This window comes from Chrysemys picta, chromosome 10 (assembly GCF_011386835.1).
Source record: "Chrysemys picta bellii isolate R12L10 chromosome 10, ASM1138683v2, whole genome shotgun sequence".
NCBI classification, from domain to species: domain Eukaryota; kingdom Metazoa; phylum Chordata; order Testudines; family Emydidae; genus Chrysemys; species Chrysemys picta.
The window spans coordinates 88,336,348-88,358,769 of record NC_088800.1 but is presented as its reverse complement, the minus strand read 5'-3'; the positions used below and the strand labels follow the sequence as shown (position 1 = coordinate 88,358,769).

Below are 22,422 nucleotides of genomic sequence, written 5' to 3'. Positions count from 1 at the left end.
CACACACACACACACACACACACACACACACACACACCTCTTTTCCTCTGCTCCTGTTTCTACACTCATGGGAGTCTATTGTTAAAGTCCCATGCTTATGCTGACTTCCTCCACTACAAATTCATTTTTATTTACCTTTCCCTTCATTCTGAATAAGCAGCAACATTATTCCTCCACTCTCAATTATTTCCACGCTCCCAGTACCAGCTGCCTATTTACCATTTTTCACTTCCTCTAAAAATCCTCTCCCCTCCTGCCAGGATCTTGCCAACTTCTTCAATAAAAAAAAATCCCAAGAACTTGATGTGACCTCTACCCTCTCTCCCTTCCTCCATTACCTGCTCACAAACCTCTTCCTCTTCAACAAAGGCCGAATGATTCCTTGCTTTCGTCCTCTACACCTTCCATTCAACCTAGTAATCCTATCTCCTCCCATTTCTTGACCTCCACAACTCACCCCTGCCATCACTCATCTCCTCCACAATACAAGCATATATTAGGTTATGTTCTTTGCAGGGTAGGTTGCATTATTTGGCCTCTTTGTGCAAATGAATTGTGACCATCTTTATTTAATTACATATCACACAGTATGTTTTCAACAGGACTCCTGCCTCATTCAGCGCACAGGATAAATTATGAATGAGACAGCACTGTGGTTAATGAGACTATTGTCTATAGGAACTCTACTTCATCGGAAGAAGACAAGAGAAGGTGTGACAGGAACAAAGCAGGGGCCTACAGGAAAACAAAGGAGGCTCTTGTAGTTAATACAGTGAATCAATTTAGCCACAGATTTACTATATGATGTTAGGAGTCACTTAAACCAAAAAGTGGACAACTAGTTGTATGTTTTCCATTTTCTAGGTGCATAATTTGAGACACCTAAGGCCTGAGTTTCAGAAGTGCTGAGCATTCGTAACTCCAGCTGAAGCTGGGGGAAGATGCAGGTGCTCAGTATCAAACCGTATCCATCTCAAGTTGGAAATCCAATTAATGAAGCATTTAGCAGTCACTTTTGTGAATTTTGGCTTAAATATCACTGTGCTTCAGTTCTCCATCCACAAAACTAGAATAATAATGCTTCTCTACACACACTAGAGAGGTTTTGTGAAGTAAATTCTTTAATGTCTGTGAGACACTCAGGTACCACAGGGATGATCACAATATAAAACATCACAAGGAAATGGAATATACTGTACTCATTATGAGGTTTGATATGCAGAAAATAAGGCATAGCACCACATGGTGAATAAGGAGGGTAAAAAAAATACTGAATTGCTGTCTCACTCATGGAGCGCCATCTATCCTGCACACTGAACGAGGCAGGAATCCTATGGAAAAAATAGTATGCGATAGATAATTGAAACAGTAGGTGATCATGCAGAGATGCAAGGAATTCTGTGGTAAGGTGGGAATTAAAGGTCATGTTAAATGACTATGAAATTATTCAATAAGCTTTAATGTTACAGAAATAATTCTGGGAACAATTCAGCAGCAGAGCAATGAGCCTGAAGCTGTAGGCAGGAAACAAGGAATAACACAAGGGATGGATTGCAGAAGGTAGTGGTTGCCATTAAAGGCTCTTAAATCCTGCAGGAGCAGAGTTCCATCCCTACAGAGCTCAGAAGGCTTGGCTGGCAATCATCACTTCCTATAAGAATCCCACTGTTTATCCCAAGCCAGTGCATCATCCCCTTCCTCTCATCCCCTAGTATTTCAAAAGCTGGTTCACAGTCACAAATAATGTTCATCCTCCTTATTATCCTGAATCACAAAGCATCACCCTTTGGCTGCCACCTAATCTCACCTTTAAAAGGCAGCAACAGAGACCACTGACATCTCACTTATTGGGGGAGGGGAAAAGGGACAACAACAAAAATCAAAAATCGCAAATAAACCATGTACAAAGGAGGCAAAAATATCACAAACACAAGATGAGGAGCTGAAAGATAGCATCAAAATGACCATTTTTGTGAATTTAAGCAACACAAGCAAATCTACACAGCATCATGGCAAAAAGGTAAAATATTCAGCCTTGTGCACACTTAAGTGCATTACATGCAGAGTCCTTCATACGTGGATACGTTACTGTTGCTCTAAAAATTTTAATATTTTAATTTCCCATTGTTTTTACATTTGCAATTTTAACATTGCATTAATATAAGTTTTTACATTTACAGTAATAATGTCAGAAAGTTAATTATACATTTGATTGCAAAGTTAATTGTATTTGGAGACAGAAAAGTTTAATGTCTACAAACTGGAATGTTATAGGACAATGGTCTCCTGATAATGAGAACTAAAAGTTAAAAATAAAAGGATACCTTATATCATATACTGGTGGTCTAAGGTCATGAGGCCCGTGAGCAAAGGCACAGTGGAGTCCATTCTTCACACAGTGGCCCCGAGCATCTGTTTCATGAATACATGTTCCAGTCTTGTAATATCTGAGATGATATTTTCTTTCTGTATCCCCTGTTGTTCGATGCAGATAAGGACAACTACATAATAGAAGGAAACAATTATGGAGCACCACTGCGCAGTGCTTAGAGGATTGTGTTTAAACTCCTAACCGAACATTTTGCTGTCCCTTTCCTTCTTATAACTTACTTGTAACATTTTGGGAATGCAATTCAGACCAGAGAGAATTTGTCTCACCCCTTGCCCTGTAACTCTGGGTGCCTTAAATGCTCTGCTGCAATGGTTCACAGCCCAGACACTAGCAGCCAGTAGACAAGCATGTAGTTCCCTGAGCATGTGCACGCTGTGCAGTCCTGGGTCAGTGCTCCGACCCCAGCAGCGTGCCTACAATGGAACAGCTCCACACTGGTCTCCACCAGCCTTAGTTACTACTTGCAGAGTGACATCCAACAAACACTCAGTCCTGAACTTCCCCAAAACCTTCTGCTCTGAAGTGTCCATCCTTTTCCTGGAACACTCAGAGAAATAAGAAGTTTTGTTACTCCCTTAAAGAGACAAAAGTACAGCTTATTACTTTAATTAGAGTTAATTACTTCAATTCAAATACAGCACCAAGTTGGTTTAGATCAATGTTTCTCAACTTTTTTGTGCTGGCAACTCCTTTTGGACTTAAAAATTGTGGCCCACCTACTAAAAGGGCAGGCATTAGGGGGTGCCAAACAGGGCAACTGCCCAGGGCTCCACAAGCTAAGGGCAGGTCTTCACTACCCGCCGGATTGGCGGGTAGTGATCAATCTATCGGGGATCGATTTATCGTGTCTCGTCTAGATGGGGATAAATCGATCCCCAAACACACTCCCCGTTGACTCTGGAAATCCAACTGGCGAGAGGCAGAAGCGGAGTCGACGGGAGCGGCAGCAGTCAACTCGCCGCTGTCCTCACGACCAGATAAATCGACCTAAGATAGGCCGACTTCAGCTACGCGAAGTTGCGCATCTTAGGTCGACCACCCCAGTGTAGACCTGGGCTAAGTTACACACTTCAGACCCGCCGCCATGGCTGAAGCATGCAACTTAGTTTTGCGGGGTCCCAGGCAACTGCCCTGCTTGCCACCACCTAATGCCGATCCTGCATTTGCCCACCCCCTCCCCCAGCCCATCCTGCGACACCCCCCCCCGGGGGTCACGACCTCCAGGTTGAGAAACCCTGGTTTAGATCAAAAGTAAAACAAGTTTATTAACAAAAGAACATAGGTTAAGTGATACCAAATAGAAGAAATTGAAGGTAGAATGGGTTACAAATAAACAAAAATTAAAATATGCTTTCTAATAGCTAAGACTTAACCTAACAGGCTACAGATTTTGCTCAAGGTAGTTTTCTCAGCAATCATTTTCTTTCCAGCCATGGCTGACTTTCTGTCAGTCAGGACCTTCCACAGAAGTTCAAGGTGCTGGTTTCCCTTGTCTTCCTAGATCAGCAGTTCTCAGACTGTGGGTTGGGACCCCAAAGTGGGTCGGGACCCCAAAGTGGGTCAGGACCACATTTTAATGGGATCCTAGGACTGGTGTTAGACTTGCTGGGGCCTGGGCTCAAGCACAAGCCCCCACTGCCTGGGGCTGAGGCTGAAGCCCAAGGGCTTCAGCCCAGGGCAGCGGGGCTCAGGCTCTGCTCTCCTTCCGCCAACCCGGTGCGGCAGGGCTCCAGCCCACCCTGCCCAGAGTCATGCAGTAATTTTTGTTGTCAGAAGGGGGTTGTGGTGCAATGAAGTTTGAAAACCACTGTCCTAGATGAAAGATCTTTGCCTAAGCAGGTTTCTGACTTATATTCAGTTCCCAAAGACTTCAGTCTCTTGCTTGAAGGACCATCTGTCTCAGTTTGCAAGAGCTCTGTCCCCTTGTGTCTGTCCAGTGATAGATGGCAATATGGTTTCTTCTCTCTCCTTATATCTTCCCAAACTCACTTTGTCTCCAGATTCAGGATGACCTCGCGCTGTTCTTCCTTTCCTGTGAACTTTCCATACCTCTTGCTGATTCATATGCAAATGTGGCTTCCATTGTTTTTGGTCTGACCTTGCTTAGTTTTCATAACTGCCTTCCCTCCTTTCTGGGAGAAAACCTGTTTCTGTCTTTGGTCACATACTTTAAAGCACAATATCATTAAGTATCCATATTTCCTCATATAGCGTTAATATATACATTTCACAATGATAATCAACCACCAGCATGTCATTAGCTTTCAGGAAAGACCTAACTTGATATTAGGGTTGTCGGGTGTCCAGTTTTCAACTGGAACGCCTGGTTGAAAGGGGACCCTGGTGGCTCTGGTCAGCACCACTGACTGGGCCATTAAAAATCCGGTTGGCAGGGCTGACAGGCTCCCTACCTGGCTCTGCATGGGTCCCCGGAAGCTGCGACATGTTCCTCAGCTCCTAGGCAGAGAGAAAGCCAGGGGGGCTCCGCTTGCTGCCCCATCCCAAGTGCTGGTTCCACAGCTCCCATTGGCCATGGCGGAGGCAGTGAGCATGTACCGCGCAGAGCCACCTGGCCGCACCTCTGCCTAGGAGTTGGAGGGACATGTCGCCACTTTCAGGGAGCCTCCCGAGGTAAGCGCCGCCCGGGGCCCGCACCTCCTCCTATACTCCAACCCCCTGCCCCAGGCCCGAGCCCCCTCTTGCACCCCAAACCCCTCACCCCCGGTCCAACTCCAGAGCCTGCACCTACAGCCAGAGCCATCACCTCCTCTCGCACTCCTGACCCAGCCCTGATCCCTCTCCCACACCCCGTACCCCAACCCCCTGCCCGAGCCCTCTCCTAAATCCCAAACCCCTCATCCCTGGTCCCACCCCAGAGCCCGCACCCCCTCCCGAACCCCTGCCCCAGCCCTGAGCCCCCTTCTGTACCCAGACCCCTTTCTGGAGTCCACATCCCATAAACACCCTTGCACCCCACCCCCCTTCCTCAGCCCGGAGACCCCTCCCACACTCTGAACCCCTCAGATCCACCCCCCAGACTGGAGCCCCCTCCTGCACCTCAAACCCCCTGTCCCAGCCTGGAGCCCCACACACACCCTGAACCTCTCATTTCTGGCCCCACCCTGGAGCCGACACCCCCTACCACCCCAGAACCCCCTGCCCCAGCCTGGTGAAAATGAGCAAGTGAGTGAGGGTGGGGGAGAGCCAGCGACAGAGGGAGGGGGGATGGAGTGAGCGGAGGCGGGACCTTGGGGAAGGGGCAGGACAGGGGTTTTCGGTTTTGTGCAATTAGAAAGTTGGGAACCCTACTTGATATACTTTGTATACAACATTATGGTGTTATAAATCTGTTGATTCAATTACTTATCATTTGAGGTTCAGACACCCACAACATGCTATCTCCCCCGCAAAGACACCATCAATCAAATTAAATCAGTACTATTCTCAGTAATCACCACTGACTGGACCCCAACTAGTATCATCTGCCATAATAATCCAAGCTCAAATCAAATCCACTTTTAAATGTGTATAAAACTATTTTACTTTATTATGGTTCATACGTAAACAAGGAACAAAATTATTCTTAAAATCAAGGCGTACTTAAAAGCAACATTAAGTTTCTCTAATGCTGCCTGCACTTTCTAGGCACTGAAAGCTTTGAACCATCTCAGAGGAAAACTAGGACAATTTTACTAGAAAAGAAAAGAAAGTTTAATTATTATATCAGTCAATCAGTGATAAAAGAGAGACAAGGGAGGTGAGGTAATATCTTTTATTGGACCAACTTCTGCTGGTGAAAGGGACAAATCTTCCAACTTCACTCAGCTCTTTGTTTTACTTTTTGTCCTCAAGGGTCAAAATTCACTCTCACTGAATTTAAGAGCATGGAAATGAGCACATCTTTTGGAATTTTGTGTGGTTTTGCATATTAAAAATAGTTGCTTTAACAGTTTAACTGATTTCAGAGTAGCAGCCGTGTTAGTCTGTATCCGCAAAAAGAAGAACAGGAGTACTTGTGGCACCTTAGAGACTAACAAATGTATTAGAGCATAAGCTTTCATGGACTACAGCCCACTTCTTCGGATGCATATAGAATGGAACATATATTGAGGAGATATATATACACACATACAGAGAGCATAAACAGGTGGGAGTTGTCTTACTAACTCTGAGAGGCCAATTAATTAAGAGAAAAAAAACTTTTGAAGTGATAATCAAGATAGCCCAGTACAGACAGTTTGATAAGAAGCAAGTGTGAGAATACTTACAAGGGGAGATAGATTCAATGTTTGTAATGGCTCAGCCATTCCCAGTCCTTATTCAAACCGGAGTTGATTGTGTCTAGTTTGCATATCAATTCCAGCTCAGCAGTCTCTCGTTGGAGTCTGTTTTTGAAGTTTTTCTGTTGTAATATAGCCACCCGCAGGTCTGTCACTGAATGACCAGACAGGTTAAAGTGTTCTCCCACTGGTTTTTGAGTATTTTGATTCCTGATGTCAGATTTGTGTCCATTAATTCTTTTGCGTAGAGACTGTCCGGTTTGGCCAATGTACATGGCAGAGGGGCATTGCTGGCACATGATGGCATATATCACATTGGTAGATGTGCAGGTGAACGAGCCCCTGACGGTGTGGCTGATGTGATTAGGTCCTATGATGATGTCACTTGAATAGATATGTGGACAGAGTTGGCATCGGGGTTTGTTACAAGGATAGGTTCCTGGGTTAGTGGTTTTGTTCAGTGATGTGTGGTTGCTGGTGAGTATTTGCTTTAGGTTGGGGGGTTGTCTGTAAGCGAGGACAGGTCTGTCTCCCAAGATCTGTGAGAGTAAAGGATCATCTTTCAGGATAGGTTGTAGATCTCTGATGATGCGCTGGAGAGGTTTTAGTTGGGGGCTGAAGGTGACAGCTAGTGGTGTTCTGTTATTTTCTTTGTTGGGCCTGTCTTGTAGGAGGTGACTTCTGGGTACTTGTCTGGCTCTGTCAATCTGTTTTTTCACTTCAGCAGGTGGGTATTGTAGTTTTAAGAATGCTTGATAGAGATCTTGTAGGTGCTTGTCTCTATCCGAGGGATTGGAGCAAATGCGGTTATATCTTAGAGCTTGGCTGTAGACAATGGATCGTGTGGTGTGTCCTGGACGGAAGCTGGAGGCATGTAGGTAAGTGTAGCGGTCAGTAGGTTTCCGGTATAGGGTGGTATTTATGTGACCATCGCTTATTAGCACAGTAGTGTCCAGGAAATGGACCGCTTGTGTGGATTGATCTAGGCTGAGGTTGATGGTGGGATGGAAATTATTGAAATCATGGTGAAATTCCTCAAGGGCTTCTTTTCCATGGGTCCAGATGATGAAGATGTCATCAATGTAGCGCAAGTAGAGTAGGGGCGTTAGGGGACGAGAGCTAAGGAAGCGTTGTTCTAAGTCAGCCATAAAAATGTTGGCATATTGTGGGGCCATGCGGGTACCCATAGCAGTGCCGCTGACTTGAAGGTATATATTGTCCCCAAATGTGAAATAGTTGTGGGTGAGGACAAAATCACAAAGTTCAGCCACCAGGTTAGCTGTGACATTATCAGGGATACTGTTCCTGATAGCCTGTAGTCCATCTTTGTGTGGAATATTGGTGTAGAGGGCTTCTACGTCCATAGTGGCCAGGATGGTGTTTTCTGGAAGATCACCGATGGATTGTAGTTTCCTCAGGAAGTCAGTGGTGTCTCGAAGATAGCTGGGAGTGCTGGTAGCTGAGCTGGAATTGATATGCAAACTAGACACAATCAACTCCGGTTTGAATAAGGACTGGGAATGGCTGAGCCATTACAAACATTGAATCTATCTCCCCTTGTAAGTATGCTCACACTTCTTATCAAACTGTCTGTACTGGGCTATCTTGATTATCACTTCAAAAGTTTTTTTTCTCTTAATTAATTGGCCTCTCAGAGTTGGTAAGACAACTCCCACCTGTTTATGCTCTCTGTATGTGTGTATATATATCTCCTCAATATATGTTCCATTCTATATGCATGCGAAGAAGTGGGCTGTAGTCCACGAAAGCTTATGCTCTAATAAATTTGTTAGTCTCTAAGGTGCCACAAGTACTCCTGTTCTTCTTTTTGCAGTTTAACTGAGTATCATGGGATGGCACAAGCTATCTTAAGCTTGTACGTGCGATAAGAAAATAAAGGACAGTGGATGTTGATTTTACATATGTTTAAATGCCAATCATAATACTGCTGTAGCTCAGAGGCGGATTAAGATTTATTGGGGCCCTGGGCACAAAGAACGTTTGCCCCCCCCACCCCCATACACCGCCCTCATCACAGGATCCCGTCCCCTGCTCCTCCCCAAGATCCCACCCACTGGCCAGGCTGAAAACCGGAGCTGGGATGCAAGAGCTGCCCAGGGAGCCCGGGCTGCTGTGGGGAGCACTGGACCCTCCACCTGTCCTGGACAGCACACCTGGGGGTTGGGGACACTTGCCCAATTTTGCCAAAACTGAGTACAGGGGGGTGAGTGATGGGGCTTGGGCCAGCACCGCGAGGAGGGGGGGACAGCTCAGGCCCACTCTGTGGAAGGTTGGAGGGGGGGTCGGGTCAGCTCCATGGTGGGAGGGGAAGCAGCTCGGGTCAGCTCTGTACCTGGTGCGGGGAGGGGGGGAGGAAGGGGGAGGGCGGCTCAGGCCAGCTCCACGTGGGAGGGAAAGAGGGATTATGGTCACCCTAACGGCCCAGATCCGGTTTCCAGCCTATATAGGGGGCAGAACCTCAGGGGGAAGAGAAGGAGCAGGGGGGCAGAGCTACAATTCCTGCACGAGTGCCCCCCCCCATACTTCTATACAAGTTCTGGCACTCCTGCAGGCCCCCAAATCCAGGATCAGCCATGAAAAGCAAACGATGCAAAAGGATGCAATCCTTCTTAGATTCACTTTAATGATCCTGCTGGGCTTTGTGGGAAATGTTCTGCATATGAGTAGCACAGGTACAGTGCTCCACTTTTGTGGGAGTTGCAGTACATAGGGAAGACAGAGAACACCACTGCCCCCATCAAAAGAGATTTTTCCCTAGGCTGGTCCCACTGAGGGCTCTTCCCACACAGCCTAACAGAAGCAAGAGCCTGAAGCTAGCCAAACTGCATAAATTTTCCTTGCTTGCTGTTGCTGGCATCATAGGCACAATTCCAGCAGAGTGTCAGTAAAAAAAAAAAAAAAAAAAAAACAGACTATCCCTTGCAAACATAAACCCATGCATATATTGTTCCCCCTTTTTAACCCAAGCAGCTAGTCAAAATTTGGGGCGCTGGGGATGTTCCAGCTGGAAGCAGAAATTGATGGAGTCTGGTATTTTCTCTGAAGCAATCTTGTTTATTTAACATGGAATGTATGAAATCCTGGGTCTCTGAATGCAGAAGGAACCAAAAACAAAAGGAGCAGTTTCTTAGCTTACAGCCTCAGAGCCTCTTTTGCCCACACCAAACCCAAAAGCTCTCTCTCTAGCTTTTTCCAGAGTCACACTGTGCTAGTCTCCAGCTTGGCTTTTTTGTCTCTGTCTCTCTCTCTGCTCTAAGTTTCCGTGTGATCTCTCCTCTCAAACACACATACACAGGCAACTTACAGTTATGTTAATCGAAGGGTGAGTTCACACCTATCAATCTGAATGGGATTTTAAGTCAATCCATAACCAGGTTTCATCCAGCTCATGACAATGTTGTATAAATAAGCAACACTATGGTAATATGTATGCAGTGACCATGGACAGATACCACGGACAGTCATCAGCAGGGGTCAAACCCAAGGCACCCAGCACCGAAAGCAAACGCCTCTACCACTTGTGATAAAAGGAGCAGGTTCACAGCTGTCAGTAAGAAGTAGGCTCTTATCCTCACTTAATATTACATATGCTAAGCAAGAGCATTAAAAACAAATTACACAAACAAAGAAGGAGCTACAATTGCTGCTATCTTCCATTCCAAGTTTCTTGAACTATGTACAAAAATCTCTACTTCATTAGAAAAGTGTACCGTTTTGCTTAAACATAAGCCGATATGACATAGCTTTAAACAAGACCTGTATTTTATTTTATATGGCAGATATTAAACCATCACCTAACTATATGGTTGCAATCTGATAAATATAGCAGGTAAGAATTAGTGTTAGACAACACTAATAAAAATGTTTGCCTGCTTACATTGCAATGACAACAGTTATTATGAGACTGTTCAGGGTGAATGCTCCTCAGAAAAAACAAGCTGATAAAAAAGTGTGTTTGTTTATCAAAGCTGCTTTATATACAACATTTCTACATTATGAACCAAGCTGAAAAAATATGAAGTTATACTAAATGTTAACTTTTAATAATAATGAAGTAATGAAAGCACTGTATTCTGTATCATAAGTTTTACTGGAGTTGACAGTTTTTTTTTAAACTTAAAAGCAATTGTTTTTAGCATTCTGATCATACACAAGGCAATTTAGACATCACACTTTTCATACAGTTTAGTACACATACTGTGAAACACAGACATGACCACTAACGCTTAGCACACTAACTGCTACAGAAAGTAATGTGTCAGCTCTAAGTTTTCATATTGTAATAACTCTCACAATATCATAAACATTTCAAAAAGAATTTTTCCTCTGAGCTGAAAGTAAGTAAAAGAAATTCCAGTCTAAACGGCAATTTAAACTTAAAAAAAAAAAATAGTGTTTTAAGACAACAGCTTATAAAGTTTTCATCTTCAACTATAACTACAGCATTACTAGCCTTCTGCTTCAAGAAGACTTTACAACTGCTCAAAGCAAATATCAATTTAAACATGTTACAAAAGAGTTCATATTTTAGGAAGAAGTCTAAAGCAATGAGATGGTGCTTCAGTTGAGCTCTGCAGTCAAGAATACTATTGTTCTATATACATATTCACAGAGATGTTAATGCTGTACTAAATGGGAAGATTCAAAATTGCCCATTTCGCGTGCACGACTATTCTTAAATATTTCCACATAATTTCTCAAGCAGTCAATAACGTGGCAGTTCGTTGCAAATTAAAATGCATTTGTGTATGCTTAAATTGTTCTACTGCTTATTTTTGCACTCTGATAACTCAAAACATGTTAGACTTTGATCAGGCTGCAACTTTAATATGTCTTAAGAAATCAGATTTAGAAAGAACAGTAGGCACCTAGTGAGTGTCATGTGAACTATCATCTGCCTTTCCTCTAAGTCTATTAAAAAGTGAAAAGTTTCTGATATAAATATGGATACAGCTGCAGCTCTACATAAAAAAATCTGTCAGTTATTGTATTCGACACTTAAATGTGTGTTTGCTTGATTACATACAATACAGATATAAAAAAACCTCTTTAAATCTTCTAGTGGTCATTGAAAGAACAGAAGTATTTTATTAAAAAGTATTTTCCACAGACGATGCCGAAAACTAGGCACCTAAATTCATACCATGCCTAAATATAGATTTTAGGTAAGCGTTGACTTAACTGTGTAAGTTACAAATACATGCACATTTCAATATTGCATTGAAATACTGAGGTCCTTATTACATTCATTTTGATGTACAATCAACTTGGTTTCTCTATTTTAAAAAAGGAGAAAATTAAATGCAAAATTTTACATTAGACACTGTTGAAATATTAAACTTAAAAAACCCCCAGAAAATTCAACCTTATAACATAAGAATGGTGTCATAAACAGACAGTTAAGGGTTAATGCCTTTTTTACAAGTAAAGGGTTAAGAAGTTCACCTAGCCTAGCTGACACCTGACCAGAGGAACCAATGGGGGACAAGATTTTTCAAGAGGAAGGAGGGAAGATCCTTTGTTCAGTCAGTTCATTAAGTTTTGTGCCAGAGAAAAAAAAATCCAGGAATCAGCCTCCTATCAGGGTAGTGAATATTAGAGAAGGAATAAATTAGCTTGTTTATTTTCTTTTGTGACTTGCCTTTTTGCATAAGAGGGAGATTTAAATTGGGTTTTTCTTTTGTGTAACTTTAAGGTTTTGCCCAGGGGGTCTCCTCTGTGTTTTGAATCTGTTGTCTGTGAGAACAGCTTGCATGCTAATCTCCCAGAGGTTTTCCTTTCACCTTTCTTTAATTAAAAGTCTTCTTTTAAGAACCTGATTGATTTTTCCTTGTTTTAAGATCCAAGGGGGTTGGATCTGGACTCACCAGGAATTGGTGGGGGAAAGGGAAATTAAACTCAAATCCTGCCAGGAAAGGGGGGGGATGATTAATTTCTCCTTGTTTTAAGATCCAAGGGTTTGGATCGGTGTTCACCAGGAAATTGGTGAAGAAGTCTCTCCAGGCTACCCAGGGAAGGGTTATAGGACTTGGGAGGGAGATATTTTGGGGGAAAGACAGAGTTTCCAAATGACTCACAAATGCTTTGGTGGTGGCAGCATACTAATCTAAGCTGGTAATTAAGTTTAGGGGTTCTCATGCAGGTCCCCACATCTGTACCCTAAAGTTCAGAATGGGGTTGAAACCTATGACAAACGGCCATACCATTTCAATGGTCCAACTAGCCCAATATCCTGTCTCTCACAGTAGCCAGTGCCAGATGCTTCAGAGGGAATGAGTAGAACAGGGCAATTTTGAGTGATCCATCCTCTGTCATCCAGTCCCATCCTATGGCAGTTGGAAGTTTAGGGAAACCCAGAACATGGGGTTGCATCCCTGGCCATCTGGGCTAATAGCCATTGATGGACCTATCCTACAAGAACTTATAAAAATCTTTTTTGAAGCCAGATATACTTTTTGTCTTCTCAAGATCCCATGGCAATTACAGCTGTGACAGCAATCACAACATGATTAGAACACATATAAATAGGTAAAAATTTTATGCCACCTATTATATCACAATTTATATTGCGTATAATCATTAATCATTTAGATATGCAAAAGTTATTTTGCTTCTCATGGATCTTCCAATAGCCCCAATTAACAACTTCTACTCTAAGCTGCTATTATTAAAGAAGTTATTCAAAATCTCTTGCAGTAATTACCTAACTTTGTATTTAATAACATCATAAATGATGTAGGTTTCAGAGTAGCAGCCGTGTTAGTCTGTATCCGCAAAAAGAACAGGAGTACTTGTGACACCTTAGAGACTAACAAATTTATTAGAGCATAAGCTTTTGTGGACTACAGCCCACTTCTTCGGATGCATCCGAAGAAGTGGGCTGTAGTCCACGAAAGCTTATGCTCTAATAAATTTGTTAGTCTCTAAGGTGCCACAAGTACTCCTGTTCTTTTTATAAATGATGTAGGTATTTCACAGGAAACACACAGAACATATGACCATGCCCCAAATTGTTTACAATCCAACATGCAGAGCCTATATATAGGATTTGTGACCCTGGCCCAAAGAACTGACAATTAAAGTGCTCATCCTACAATTTTAAATGCCCCTAGGATGCAGTCCTGTAATCAGATATAGCAGATGGACTCTTGTGGAGCCCCAGTAAAGTCAATGATGCTCTTAAATCTTTAAACACTTAAATCTGATTGTAAACATGCACCTAATTTTAAGACTACTCATACACACACAGGATCAGACTACTCACACACAACAGGATCTGATCTGATGAACCTGATCAGTGAAAATAAAACTGTCACCAGGAAGTGAAGGACATGGATTAAAAGATACACAATTACAAGGTTTGCTTAAGCTAAGCAACATTACATCCTGATTCTTCAATTTTGTGAGAAAACTTTTTCTATGTTTACTGAAACTATCCAAACACAAGCACTACTTAGACTACTTCATATATCATTAAATTAGATCACTGCATATCAAAAAGGGACACAGCAGCTAACCAATATCAAAAGCTGTTTTTTTTTAATCAAGTCAGAGATTGTGCTCTACACATTAAAAAAAAAAGTTTTGATTTAATGGCTATTTTTTAAGTGAGTAGTATATTTTCATAAATATAATATAAAATGAAACACAAACCATGTAGGATCTTACAAATTTCAATGACAGCGGATATTTTGACCTTATTTTCAATATACACTAGTTGTCCATTTCTCCCAAAAACCTTCATATTTTTTTATACTGTCCTTCACACATGAAACATTCTCCCTAAACAGATCGAAAAAGCCACTATACAGTCCTTCAAAACCCTCCTCAAGATCCATTTCTACCATGACACTTACAGTAAACCACTCAGTGATAATATCTTGGCAGATGGACAGACAGCAGGAGTTACTGATATTGGCTGGGATTTTCTGAAGAGGCCATTGAAGTTAGGCACACAAATCCCATTGAAAGTCAACTGCCATTTCCAGTTTATTTTTTTAGTTTATTTTGATTCAAGACCTGCTAATTGTTGCATATGTGGTATATATAACTACATGTTCCAGTCATTAGTACTCTTGTTCTCCTTTGCCCATCCTCTGCATTCATCTATTACATCTTGCCTTAATATAGAGCTAATCCCGAAAACACAAGTATGTGAGTAACTTAAATGCACATTAATTTGCAGGATCAGCCACTTAGACTGCAATATGGGTCTGTATAGCACCCAGCACGATGGGGCCATAATCTGGATTGGAACCTCTTGGCAGTAGTGTAATGCATGTAATAGTACATTTTAATAGATATAAGTGACGACTAACAATTCATTAGATAAGTAATGAAGTTTTTATTATGGACTGATTAATACATCCCTTCAACAGAATATAAAACTTACTTTTAGGCAAAGGAAAATCAAGAACCAGTTAAAAAGGAGAAAAAGCACACACTGAAATGACCAAATAGTTAAAAATCTAAAATAGTGTGAACATATTATTGGCAGAAATCATCACACCAAACATTGTAAACAGACAACCAAACTTTACAAAATTAAAACTTATTAATGAATGTATATATAATTTAGAAACTTCGATACACAAATCTCCACAGACATGATTTTACCAAGCATTAGATCCCAGAAAAAAAGCCATCATCATTCAGAACTAATATTCCTGTTATTTCTATCAGAAAGTTTAATAATTATAAACACGTTCCTTATACATTTTACATCTCAAAACCAATTCATATTCCTAAACTTTGCAACACAGGAGGGAAAGATATTACCTGCTGCATTGAAAACACACCTATAATATTACAGTAGATAAATTTTATGGCTAACTACAGCCAGAAAAGTAATTGAACTAAACGTTAACAGAAAAGCAACTTCTTACATATCAGATGTGCTTTAAAATAATCATTACACAAATACAGTCTTTAGGTCCTAATCCTTCATTAGGATTTGCTAGCACTGATTCGTATACCCCAAGCAGCACAACTGCAGAAGTCTGCACTAGGTGGCCCTAAACAGTACATATTTATAAAAGAACAGTAGCAATGTTATGAGGGGGGGGGGGTCTATTATAGACCACCAAATGAGGAAGAGGAAGTGGGTGAGTCATTCTACAAGCAGGTAACAAGATTAGCTAACACAGATGAGCTACTATTAATGGGGGATTTTAACTTCCCTGATATCTGTTGGAAGACTACTACAGGAAAACATAATATGTCCTGCAAATTCTTAGCATATGTAGGGGACTGAGGAAAGAAGTAGGAGTCATCCATTTTGAATCTGGTTTTGACCAACACAGATGAATTAGTTGCGAACGTGAACGTGGTCAGGAACTTGGGAGGAAGTGATCATGATCTGATCGAATTCAAGATCCTATGAAAAGGAGGACATGAGAACAGCAAAACAAGGACAATGAACTTCAGAAAGGCGGATTACAACCAACTCAGAGAAATAGTATGCAAGGTCCCATGCAAAGACTAATTAGGTAGAAAAGGAGTTGAAGGGGGCTGACAGTTCCTAAAAGATGTAATACTAGAGGCTCAACATGGAAGTATTCCAATGCAGATGGAAGATAAGAAGAGCCACAGGAGGCCAATGTGACTGCAGAAGGAGCTATTTAGCTAGCTATCTAAACACCAAAAGGGAAACATGCAGGAAATAGGAGGAGAACGTCACCAAGGAAGAAGATATGGGAATAGTATGAGCACTTAGGGACAAAAATCAGGAAAGCCAAAGCAAAAAGGAATGTTAAGAGACAACAAAAAGGGGTTCTTCAAATATGTCAGACAAAAAAGAAAGCTCAAGTGTTGGTTCACTGCTCAATGGAGAAGGTGAGCTGGTAATGGAAGATGATAGGAAGGCAGAGCTGCTCAATGCCTACTTTGATTCAGTCTTCTCACAAAAAACAACATGTGACCGGCTAACTAGCCAAGTTACTACAGACAATAAAGGGAAAGGGATGAAGATTGGGATAAATAAAGAACACGTCAGAGATCTTCTGACTAATTTGAATGAATTCAAATCAGTGGGGCCTGATGCTATTCACCCCAAGGTACTGAAAGAATTAGCTGAAGAAATCTCAGTGCCACTGGCAATAGCAATAATATTTGCTAACTCATGGATGACAGGAGAGGTCCTGGAAGACAGGAGAAGGGCTAACATAGTGCCCCTCTTTAAAAAAGGGGGAAAAGGAGGAGCCGGGGAACTATAGACCAGTCAGCCTGACTTTGGTACCTGGGAAGCTACCAGATCAATGGATAAAACATTCAATTTGCAAATACCTGGAGGATAAAGGGGTAATCAGTAGCAGCCAGCATGGATTTACTAAGAACAAATCATGCCAAACCAGCTTAACTTCCTTCTTGACAAGGTAACTGGTTTGGTGGATAGGGGGAATGCAGTGAAAAAATTCTCTGTTCTGATCAGTTTAATTCATGGACTTCAGCAAAACTTCTGACAGTTCCACATGACAGTCTCATAAGTAAGCTACAGAAATACAGGCTTGGTGGAACTACCATTAAGTGGATACATAAATGGTTAAACAACCACAAACAAAGAGTAACTACTAATGGAATTATGTCAGATTGGCAGGAGGTCTCAAGTGGAGTTCCACAGAGATCTGTTCTGGGTCCGGTGTTGTTGAACATCTTTATTAATGACCTAGATGTAGGAATAGAGAACATACTGATCAAACCTGAAGATGACACAAAGCTGGAAGGGGAGGGTTGCCAACACTTTGAAGGCTAGAACTAAAATTCAGAGGATTCTTGATAAATTGGAGAACTAGGCTATAGACAACAAAATGAAATTCAGCAAAGACAAATGTAAGATGCTACACTTAGGGAAAAAAAATCAAATGCACAAATACAGAATGGGGAATAACTAGCTTGGCAGCAACACTGCTGAGAAGAATCTGGGAGTTGTGGTGGATCACAACCTCAACATGAGTCAGCAATGCAATGCTGTTGCAAAAAAAGCAAATACAATGTTAGGTTGCATTAACAAAGGCATAGCATGCAAGTCATGGCAGATAATAATACCACCCTACTCAGTGCTGGTTAGGCCTTAGCTGAAGTACTGTGTCCAGTTTTGGTCACCAACGTATAGAAAGAATGTAGAGAAACTGGAAAGGATCCAGAGGCGAGTGACAAAGATGATCAAAGGGATGGAATGCAAGCTATATGAGCAAAGGCTGAAGGAACTGGGTACGTTTAGTTTGAAAAAGAGGAGATTAAGGGGGGACATGATAGCAGTCTTCAAATACTTAAAAGGATGCCATAAAAAAAATGGAGAAAAGTTGTTCTCTTGCACCATGGAGGGCAGGACGAGGGGCAATCGATTCAAACTACAGCATAGCAGATTTAGATTAAATCTTGGGGAAAAAACTTCCTACCTGTAAGAACAGTAGGACAATGAAAGATTGCCTAGGGATGTTGTGGAAGTTCCTTCACTGGAGGCTTTCAAAAGGAGGCTGGATAGTCCTCTGTCTTGGATAATTTAGAAACAACGAATCCCACACCTTGGCAAGGGCTTTGCAGCGGCTTTGCAGCCCCTTCTAAACCTATAATTCTATAATTCTGTGCTCACCAAAAATCTGATAAATCACTTAAAGTTAGAGGAAATCTCTCAAAACTAACTCCAGCAAGTTTTACCAGATACCAATGATTCTCTAACCAAAAAGTACATCTCTGTACATAAAGTCACTGATAATATTGAAAATGCCAAATTGACTGGGGGAGTGTGGGGGGGAACTTACTCATCTCCATCTGGACAGATTCCTGTGGTTTCATCATATTTTGTACAATAAACATCTGGACTGTAGTTAAAAGTCCCATCACGCCTTCGAATGGGTCTACGACGACGCTGATTTAGGAAATGCCAATGAAAACAGGTAAATGGTCTGTGCTGGGTACACTTGTGCTGCAAGAATAGGGGGCACTGCTCTGTCCTAAAGTCCTTTAGATACCTAAAAAAATTAAACTGTGTTACAAGTTCATCTTATTGGAGGCATATTTATTACAGTATTAACAAGGCATTTGATAATTCAACATGTACAGCCCATGAGAGAGTGTACAATTTTATCCTGTGTAAAATTATATTCTCTACACACATTTTACTGTTTAGCTAGAAATTAAATGTGACAATTTTTAATTAAAAAGGCATTACTATTGAAGTTCACAATGTAATTCCTGTATACTATGTTGCACAACTTAAATAATAATGTTTACATTAGGGCTGTAAAGTGGTTAAAAAAATTAATTGCACGGTTAAAAAAATTAATCGCGATTAATCACACTGTTAAAAAATAACAGAATACCATTTATTTAAATACCTTGCAATGCCAGCTATAAAAGTGCCATGCAAATAAATGCCTGTTCTCACTTTCTGTTTACATTGTAAATAAGAAGAGGGCAGCATTAACACCTGTAAATGTAAACAAACTTGTTTGTCTTAATTGGCTGAACAAGAAGTAGGACTGAGTGGACTTGTAGGCTCTGAAGTTTTACATTGTTTTGTTTTTGAGTGCAGTTATGTAACAAAAAATGTCTTCATTTGTAAGTTGCACTTTCACAACACAGAGATTGAACTACAGTACTTGTATGAGATGAATTGAAAAATACTATTTCTTTTGTTTATCTTTCACAGTGCAAATATTTGTAGTCAAGAATAATATACACTTTGATTTCAATTACAACACAGAATATATATAAAAATGTGGGAAAACATCCAAAATATTTAATAAATTTCAATTGGTATTCTATTGTTTAACAGTGTGATTAATCACAATTAATGTTTTTAATCGCAATTAATTTTTTTAGTTAATCGTGTGAGTTAACTGCGATTAATCGACAGCCCTAATTTATATAAAATACTACAGTCAAAAATCATGTCTATAGGATTTAAAAATTAGATTTCCTTAAGTGACAATCATACAGCAGTTCCAAGCACTTCAAAACAAGTTACTTGAACATGTATTCAGACTCCCTCCTATTATACTAGATAATCCTACTAGAGCTGCTTTTTCAAATAACCACATTTGGTTTTATGTTAGAAATGCCTCTTAACCCCCAATAACCCCACACCACAGACTCGCATTGCATAGAAGCCTATCCTGGGAACACTGACATGAGAGATGGGGGGGGGGGGGAGATTGCAACTCCCTTCACACTGGTACAGTAGTCTACAGGGTGCACGTGTGGAAGGTGGATAGAAGTGAACAGGAAGAACATAGGAAATGAAGAAGAGGGAGTTTATCCTAGGGAGGAGAAAGAGCAGGGATGATGGAAAAGAACACAAAAGTTACTAGGGAAGGTACTGGAAGTTTGGAGAAGCTTGGTTATTGGAGATTGTTACTGTGCAAACAATTGAGATCTGGGGGTTATGTGATGCTTTTGGCAGGTTGTATGAAGTTACTTACAGTTATTTCACTGCTTACCTCAGTCCGTTAGAAATCCCCAGTAATCTAGAGGTAATTCAGTTATTGGGGATGTGCTTTGGGGGTTTTCAGGGTTATCTAGGAGTTTCGTTTGTTTAGGGGTAGTTAAGGTTACTGGGGGTATAAGACTGTTAAGGAATTAAGAAATGGTTATGAAGTCTTTAGGGGTGTCTCAGGGGTTAAGAGTATCTTGGATGCATGGTGGTGTTTAGGGGATGACAGGAGGCCATAGGAGCGGTTTTGGGGCTATTGGGGCATGTGGGAAGTGTTACGGGATGGTGGGGGTGACTTGGGAGGGCTGTAGGGCGGTGGTTCAGGAACATTAGCGGGTTGTACGGTGGGTTGGGGGGCTCGGGTACTGTTTCGGGGACGACGAGGCCGCAGGTCGCGTTAGGGGCACTCGGGCCGCGTTCCGAGGCCGCCAGGCGAGTTAGGGGCTCTCGGGCCGCGTTCCGGCGCCGGAGGGCAGCAGCCTCTCAGGCTCTCACAGCCCCCGCCCGAGACCCGCTGCCGAAGTAAGAGGCCGCTGGACTTAGGCCGGGTGCGAAACCAAGTCCGTTACCTCAGGGCCTAGGACCCCCCGCCCGGCGCTGGGTCAGGCTTGGCAGGGGCGAGGGCGCGAAAGATGGCGCCAGGCCCCGATACCTACGTATAGTGCGTCGGCTGCTCTGTCTGCGGAGACCCACCGGACCCGCCACTTCGAGAAGCCGCTTTCGAAACCGACGGCATCTTCCTCAGCGGTAGCCACAGCGCAGGCGCCTGCCAGGCCAGAGCCACCTCCCCCAGCCCCGCCCGGCGCGAAACCACCCCCGTCCCCTGCTGAGCCGGGGGGATAAACCCCACCCGGGCATGGAGGGGGAGTCTGGGATGGGAGGAGCTGACCCCACAGCGGACAGGTATTGCGGGAGCTACTCAACTCATTCCCCCCACACCGCTAAACTGTTTACAGCGTAGGGAGGCCGCGGCCCAGGGCAGGCAGGGCTGCTTGAACTCTGCAGCTTGGAAACCTTTGGGACGCTGGAAAACAAGGGGGCTTGTGTGCATGAGATTGCAGGGGACCAGGGCCTCTCAAGCAATCACTAAATGATACGCCTCAGGGGGGTTCCTTGCGCACTGGGATGCTTTAGCAGCAGACTCAGGTAAGGCACAAAAATGAAACTCCCTTCGCTATAACGGCAAGCTTCTTGAAATGAGGCCTTCCAAACCGTCTCCATACATTACTCACAGCACCTTAGATCCGCCCTACTGCTGCCGGCTCTTCTCCCTCTCCCCTGCCTAGGGACTGAAAGAGTCATGTTCCTTTCCTAGATGTTGGCAAAAGAAGAGGTGGACAGGGGAAGCATTTTCTTTTTAAACGTGATCTTCTTTGACAGCAATACCCTGAAATATGCTTCTATGTATGTATTTCAGAGTTTTAACTTTTAATGGTGATTCTGTTGTAGTCTTCTTATAATACCATTACTCTTTGAAGACGTTACACATTAAATATTCTGTTCCTGGATGCTGCTGCAGTACTAAGTTCCTCCCCCTGGCCCATAACTTCATCCCTAATGCTGATCCTATAACTACAGTCACAGACAGGGTCAAATACTCAGTCCATCAGTCACTTGCAAGACTTCTTTCCCACAGACTGCCTCAAGGCTTCAACTGAGGATACTTATAAATCCACCACTTGCTAACCATTTAGCAAGAAGGCCTATCTCATTCTGCAGTATTAGCCCCATTTTACTATTAGAGAATAAGTTTGTCTTCCCAGGGAGCCACTGGTCTAGTGAATGAGGCATAAGCCTAATACTAAGGGACCAAGATTCTACTCCTGATTCCAAAACTCAATAAATGTGACAGCTCTAAGCCTCAGTTTTATCACCTCTAAAACAGAAATAATATTTCACAATGTCTTGTAAAGCACTGATCATATATAAAATTAAGGAAAGGTAGGGAAAGATGTAGAAATAATCTCCTAGGCTTGTTCTTATAGGTTATATGGGAGGTAGCAACACCAGTTCCTAGTTAATTTATATTTAAAGGAGTTCAGTAGCCTAGACATTTTACTACACAGCTAAACATATTAAGAGTATGTTTTAAGATTAACTTTTAAATAGCACTGCACTTTTCGACTGTGCACAAGTGTACCACATCTTCAGATGTTTGTAACTTCAGCCCTAGCTTCCCACATACTGTACATCAGAGTAAATTTTACATATATAAGAATCACCACTTGGAAAGATAAATAATTCAGTGACACTGAGAAGTGGGTTTTTTTGGTTTGTTTGTTTTTTTAAGCACATAC

General features: G+C 42.2%; 1 protein-coding gene across 11 annotated transcripts in view; it reads right to left on the bottom strand.

The window, feature by feature from the left end:
• Positions 1–22,317, bottom strand: part of UNKL (unk like zinc finger) — a 144,523-nt gene extending 122,206 nt beyond the window's left edge. For 8 of the 11 annotated variants that reach the window (XM_065560379.1, XM_065560383.1, XM_065560380.1 and 5 more), the window contains exons 1-3: positions 20,782–22,317; positions 18,453–18,662; positions 2,325–2,501 (exon numbers count right to left, since the gene is read on the bottom strand). In XM_065560379.1, the coding sequence (XP_065416451.1) occupies positions 2,325–2,501; positions 18,453–18,662; positions 20,782–20,861 (467 nt within the window). In that variant the 5' untranslated portion in view covers positions 20,862–22,317. The remainder of the gene's footprint in view (positions 1–2,324; positions 2,502–18,452; positions 18,663–20,781) is intronic. The other 3 variants (XM_065560386.1, XM_065560385.1, XM_065560381.1) reach the window with 3 other exon arrangements.
• Positions 22,318–22,422: the final 105 nt, after the last annotated feature.